Source organism: Ascaphus truei, chromosome 11 (assembly GCF_040206685.1).
Source record: "Ascaphus truei isolate aAscTru1 chromosome 11, aAscTru1.hap1, whole genome shotgun sequence".
Lineage (NCBI taxonomy): Eukaryota > Metazoa > Chordata > Amphibia > Anura > Ascaphidae > Ascaphus > Ascaphus truei.
The window spans coordinates 52,507,175-52,514,032 of record NC_134493.1 but is presented as its reverse complement, the minus strand read 5'-3'; the positions used below and the strand labels follow the sequence as shown (position 1 = coordinate 52,514,032).

Genomic DNA, 6,858 nt, shown 5'->3' with positions numbered 1-6,858 from the left:
CTATTCAGAAACCATGTCATGCAGAGCCCTCCTAAGAGCTGCCTTGAGATCTTTGTTCCTCAGACTGTAGATTAGGGGATTTAGCAAGGGGTTAATTAAAGCATAAACTACAGACACCAGTCTGTTTACAGCAAATAGGTAGCTTGTGGTGGGAATAAAGTAAATAAAGAGGATCGAACCATAAAAGATAAACACCACCGTCAGGTGAGATGTGCAGGTTGAGAAAGCTTTAAGCTTTCCTTCATTGTTCTGGATTCTGAGGACAGTGTTGAAGATACGTATATACGGAAGAAAAGTGATGGTGAAAGCCCCAATTCCCAGAACTCCCCCTACAAGAAATATGACCAGGATGTTGATGAAAGTGTCGGTGCAAGAGAGCTGGAATAAATGAGGCAAGTCACAAAAGAAATTGTGGATGGTGTTTGGACCACAGAATGATAACCTGAGTGAACAAAGTGTGTGCACCAAGGAGTATAGGAACCCAAGAATCCACACCAACGATGCCAGCTGGGTACAGACTTTCCAGGACATAATGTTAATATAATGCAAAGGTTTGCATATGGCAACATATCTGTCGTAGGACATCACGGCCAGAAGGAAGAGCTCTGAGCTGGCAAAATAAATGAAGAAAAAGACCTGAGTCGTACAGGCAGGAAAGGATATTGACCTCCTTATGGTGTAGAAATCAGAGAGCATTCTAGGGGTAGTGACGGAGGAATAGGTCATGTCCAAGAATGCCAGGTTTCCAAGGAAGAAGTACATTGGGGTTTGAAGTTGAGAGTCAGAGAAGACTAAGTAAAGAATCAGGAGGTTTCCGGAAAGAGTCAACAGGTAGATAAGAAGGAAAACCAGGAAAAGAAGATCCTGGGTCTGCGAATTATCTGATAGTCCAATGAGAAGAAATTCAGACACCTTTGTTTGGTTCCCCATCATGTTTTCCATACAGCTTCATTTATTGGGGAAACCCACCAAGGCAAAATCCGAGCACTAGAATTGTCAGTCTCAGGAAGGAGAAGCATAGAAGAAAAAGATGAATGCAAAAGCTTTCTTTCAGTGTCAAAGTAATGATGCAGTTTGTATTTATTTTGTCCTTTACTAGTCAAAGCATATATATATATATATATATATATTTTTAAACAGCTGTCAAAGGCATTATTGTTCCCTATTTCCAGCTGACACAAATATTGTCTGTTCCTATGGGCACGACACTTCAGTGTCACGAACACACACCTCTGCTGTTAAAATCTGCTGATCCAAATCTCTGGGTATTAATTAAAAAACGAGACATTTTAGCCCCATGAGACATACAAACATTTCTTTCATTTTAACAGTTGAACTGCCTGTGTTCTCTCATTCATTGTCACTGTAGGGCAGGCCTGCCCAACTCGTAAAGTGAGAAGTGCCAAACTGCTCCAAGGAAAAAAAATTTGGGCCGCACGGGTAAAATCATTATCATCATCATCATCTCTCCTCCAGCACCTCTCATCATCATCCTCATATCTCCCCCAGAACCCCTCACTATCAACCTTTACGATACTCCCCATCTATCTCTCATACCCCCATCTCTCCCCCACACCCACACAATACCCCCCTCCACATCAAACACACAATACCCCCCTCCACATCAAACACACAATACCCCCCTCCACATCAAACACACAATACCCCCTCCACATACACCCAGCCCATTCCATGTCAGCATCCCCCCCCGAAGTCAGCACCCCCCCCCAATCAGCATCCCATGTCAGCAGCCCCCCTCCCATGTCAGCAGCCCCCTCTCCCATGTCAGCAGTCGCCCCCCCCCCCATGCGTTCCTGGTGATGGCAGGGAAGTGCGAGGGATGCGCGCTCTAGCAGCAGACCCGGAAGTTCCGGGACGCGCTACACTACTAGAGCGCGTCCCCGTGCTGGAGGAGGAGGGAGGGAGGAGGGAGGTTAGGGGAGAGCGCGCACAGACACGGCTGGAGCGCGCTCCTACTGGAGCGCATCGGGGGGGGGGTTGAAGGGGGTCCGTCGCGGGCCGTATGTTGTGCAGCCCTGCTGTAAGGCATGAAACACAAAGGTTTAAAAGCAGGTATTTGCCTCTTAGAACCAGACACTGAAAATTCTCCCCCCAGATCTGACCAGTAGTTGAATTAATTCTTCCCTAGTGACCTATTCATCAGACTTGAAGTCACAGTTCAAGGCGAGCACATTGTTGAGAATTTTGCATCGTTCCAGAACCATAGAATAAGACACATAAACCTTAGGCCAAATTTTAAAAGCGGCACCTCAGACCGGTCCTACGGGAATTTGTCTTGTTTGGTCATATAATTGAACCCCTAAAATATTGCACATAAATATGTGATGATGAAACCATTCAAGTATCAAATCAAGTACCACGGGTACTGTAGGAACATTCTTAGCTTTATGACACACAGCTATCTTGAAAGGCTACTTAACCCCCGAGGTGCCACAAAAGTCACGTGTTACCAAACACCCCATATGAGCACAGATAGGTGAGATGCTGCTAATTCATATAAATAATATTATTGCTAATAGGGGCTACTGCAGCCAGGAATTTACAGGGTTAACAGTCATGTAACCCCCCTTCGGGATTACTATGGCCTTAACGGGTTAACTGTGTGGACTCACACAGAGTAAAGCCCATTTATCATGTGAGATGGTATGGGGTGATTTACTAGAGAACAAACCCCGTCCGATTCTGGCTGGTGACAGTGATGTCACAGTAGGGTATATATAGTGACCATGAAGGTTCTAGAGAGGTCAGGTCCCAGGAGGAGTCACTGAGGGGGGACCTCACTGTGAATAGTGTATGTAGCCCCCTTTCCCCATGTCTAGGGTGACTACGTGTGGTGCGCTTTACCTGTTTGGCTCACAGGAGGCCTGATCCTCAGTGGAAGGGAGCCTGGGGTGTACCTGAGTCGTTCTGGTGACAGCGCCTCCACCTGTGAGGGATCCTAGCAGTGCTGGATAACCCCCTTCACAGGACCCAATACTATAAACACACACATGGGTATATAGTGTAGCCCTTGTACCCCCACCCTAAGTGACATTGGGGTGTCTGCTTCTTATCTGGTTACTTTCTAGGTGTTGTGCTGTACCTGTTGGTAAACAGGAGGGCTGAGTGCTCCGTGATGTTGTGGGGAGAAACAGGACAGGTTCACAGGTTACCTTAGTTCTTGGTTGGTGCAGCGCCTCCAGTCAGCATGGCTCCTCTGTGATAGCAGGGATGGCCCATACTGACACCTTTTCTTCTTCCAGCAACAGGACAGTGAATCACACTGGTTCTGGTACAACTGAATCTTTATTGCATGCAGATGACATAAACAGAACTGATGCATTCTTCCCTCATCTTCCCTTACTCACAGGCACTGACTTGGGCTTGAGGCCCAGACTAGGCCTGAGGGACTCCTCCTCACATTTCCTACTGAGATGGAGGGTAGATGTTGCTCACTCCCAGAGGGAGGAGATACAAAGCAAGAGAGCCCCAGAATTTAGGAAAGTGCCAGTACTTATAGCCTTTGGGAGGGTGTTTGTAACCCTGCCCCTTAACAGAGCAGGTTGAATACTGATAGGTCATCACATCCGGTGTGCGATCCAATCTGTACTCATCCCTCAGGCTGACACTTTCTTGTTGTTGCTAGGCCCGCCCTTGGATACCACTGCTATCCAAGGCTGCAAAAGCACACAAGGCCTAATTAAAGGAGTTAACCCAACCACTGCCTGCACCTAACAGGACTTACACTGATAGGGCCCAGGAAAAAGACACAGTGGCCGGGAGGCTATGCTATAATAGTAACAGGTTTACTGAACATTAGCTATACTCATACATATTGTGTTTTAATCATACAGGCCTCGCACAACCCTAATTCCCCACAGTGCCCCACTGTCCAACCGCCTTGTCCACACCCATGTGAGGTTCCCCCCCCCAAAGTACTGAAGTGCCCATGGCATCTAACCACCTTTGTTTCCATAGGAGCCACAACCCACTCCCAAAGTGTGTGGTAGCGCTACTCACAGAAATGGGTGTGAACGTTGGCGCACTTGTTGTGGTTGATACCTGCCGGGTATGGTGAAGAAACCAACGTCCCCGCCTGGGAATAACATAACACCGTACACAATTTACACAATAAAAATGCAGAGGTTTCATATACAACTTAACACAGTCCATGACTTTAAACAATGTTATACATCTCCACAAATATGTCTAGCTCTTAGCTAGTTGCTGAGACTCATAGTGGGGTGCCCCTAACAAATTACGGGCCACCCTATTGGTAGGGCGCCTTACTCTTTGGCTTCTGCGAAGCTCTTCCTCCACCTCTCCCTCTGGGGAGTAATGGTCATGAGCTTGAGGCTCTCATTCTCTCATCGGGGTGCCACAGTCTCTGTAAAGTCTCTTAACGGTACGAAACTTAGACTCCTGGGGTCCAGAGGAGGGCTCGTTGGAGCCACTTAAATGGTTGCACTCGGCCTGGGCCCCTTGATTTCTGGTTGAGCTAGAAGAGGGTCCTTCCATAGGATCCTCGTTGGTGTCCATCACGGATTCTGAGTTCTCTTCAGATCCCTCTGGCTCACCAGCCAATGGTACAGTCTCTATCTCGGGATCATTATCTCCCACTTGCGGGATAGGCAGTAGATGATTGTGGTGCCATCCCCGTCGCGTTTGCAGTAGACAGGGAGGCCCGGCATCTGAGATTCCACTTCGAATACGCCGTCGCGCCAGCGGTCGGCCAGTTTGTGTTTGCCGGGAATCCCTAGATTGCGCAGGAGAACAGCGTCTCCAGGACGAATTTCCTGATGGCGGACCTTGTGGTCGTAGCGCCGTTTGTTGCAGGCTTTCAGATGGGCTGATGCTTTCTCCGCTAGCTGGTAAGTGCACTGTAGGCTTTATTGGAGCTGTTGTACGTACTTGTACATACTCATAGTGCGTCCTGTTGGTAGATAACCTCAGATGGATGTCTACAGGCAGCCGTGCCTCTCGCCCGAACATGATGAAATATGGAGTGAATCCTGTAGATTCATGTCTGGTGCAATTATATGCGTGCACTAAGGACTCCACGTGTTTGCTCCACTCAGTCTTCTGAGAGCCTGTTAGAGTGCTGAGAATGTCGAGGAGGGTCCGGTTGAACCTCTCTGGCAGAGCATCTCCCTCCGGATGTTAAGGAGTCGTTCGGGACTTGACGATATTTAGTAGCTTCAGCAACTCACGGATGAGCTTACTTTCTAAGTCCCGCCTTGATCCGAATGCAGACGATTTGGTAGCCCGTAGTGTACAAAGTACCGTTCCCATAAGATTTTAGCCACTATAATGGCCTTCTGGTCTTTGGTGGGGAAGGCTTGGGCATAGTGGGTGTAGTGGTCCGTGATCATGAGTACATTCCAATGCCCCTCGAGTCTGGCTCTATACATAGGAAGTCCATGCATACGAGGTCATGGGGGCCCGAGCTCTTCAGATGGGCCATTGGAGCGGCTCTGGTAGGTAATGTCTTCCACTGTATACACCGTGAGCATCGGCGGCAATGGTGTTCCACCGACTCTCTCATGATAGACCACAAGAACCGGTCTCGTATTATGCCGAAGGTCTTGTCTACTCCAAGATGTCCATGGTCATCATGTAGCGATCGTAGGACCATATGCTGTAGGTTCCTGGGTAGAACCAACTGTCTTCTATCAGGGTGGTTATGGTATGGAACCACCTGATAGAGTAGACCCTTGTCGATCTCAAACTTGTCCCATTCGCGCATTATTACAGCGACCGTGTCGGTGGGAGCACGATTCACCAATGAGGGCTTGTCTTGCTTAATGGTCTGGCAGATAACTCCAGCCACTGGATCCTGTATCTGGTACAGTACCAGTTCTTTCCAGGTGATGATTTTGTCTGGGGTGATATTCATGCCATCTGGGTGGCAATAGGTGGCAGGGAAAGCTTTGTATTGGCATCCCAGGGAGTCGGCATCCCTCTGTTCTGAGAACGCCACTTTGTCTTCCACTATGACGGCAGTCGAGCTAATAGCCCGTATCCCTGGTCCAGGGATTTCTTCCCAGAGACCATCGTCCGGTGTTGTACTCAGCCCAGGTCTCCTGGACAGAGCTCCGATGTTCAGAGGTCCCTGTTTATACTTTAAAGTAAATTGATAGTTGCAGAGGGCCGCTAGCCACCTATGGACTGAGGCGTCCAGTTTGGCGGACGTCAAAATGTAAGTCAACGGGTTTTTGTCTGTTCTTGCTTCAAATGAAACTCCGTATAGGTAGTCGTAGAGTTTACAAACCACAAATAAATTTGGCGCCTATATATACTTACAAAATGCAGATAATCTACTATATATTTCTGAAATGTCTGTATGTTTGTCTGCATGCCCTGTGTCCCTAGGGCCAATCGCATTGCATCTTTGGCCTGTCACTCCACCTCAACACTGTCCCACCCCTCACCACACTGTCCCACCCTCACTGACTCTCATTGACCTTCGGCCAACACCACTGCCACACTGTCCCACCCCTCACCACACTGTCCCACCCCTCACTGACACACTGTCCCACCCCTCACTGACAATCCTCACTGCTCTGGGGCGACCTCTCAACCCACAAAACCCTCACCGCCTGCTACCACAGATCAGGTACAGAATCTCTATATCAACATTCACCTCCACACACCGCACGAACAAGCAGCGCAACACTGCCTCTTACAAACACCCCCCTCCACCACCACACCCCCCCCAACCTCATGCACCCCCCTCCACCACCGCCCCCCTCCACCACCACCCCCCCAACCTCATGCACCCCCCTCCACCACCACCCCCCTCAACCTCATGCACCCCCCTCCACCACCACCCCCCCAACCTCATGCACCCCCCTCCAC

The 6,858-nt window shown here is 49.1% G+C and overlaps 1 protein-coding gene across 1 annotated transcript; it reads right to left on the bottom strand.

Moving 5' to 3' along the window:
- On the bottom strand, positions 1–1,035 carry LOC142462881 (olfactory receptor 5V1-like). The gene has a single exon (XM_075565095.1). The coding sequence runs from the start codon at positions 940–942 to the stop codon at positions 1–3; it is 942 nt and encodes a 313-aa protein (XP_075421210.1). The 5' UTR covers positions 943–1,035.
- Between the last annotated feature and the right edge of the window lie 5,823 nt (positions 1,036–6,858).

Bases quoted from the DNA above. Each gene is read 5' to 3' on its own strand.
- LOC142462881 (XM_075565095.1), bottom strand. From the start codon at position 942: ATGGAAAACATGATGGGGAACCAAACAAAGGTGTCTGAATTTCTTCTC.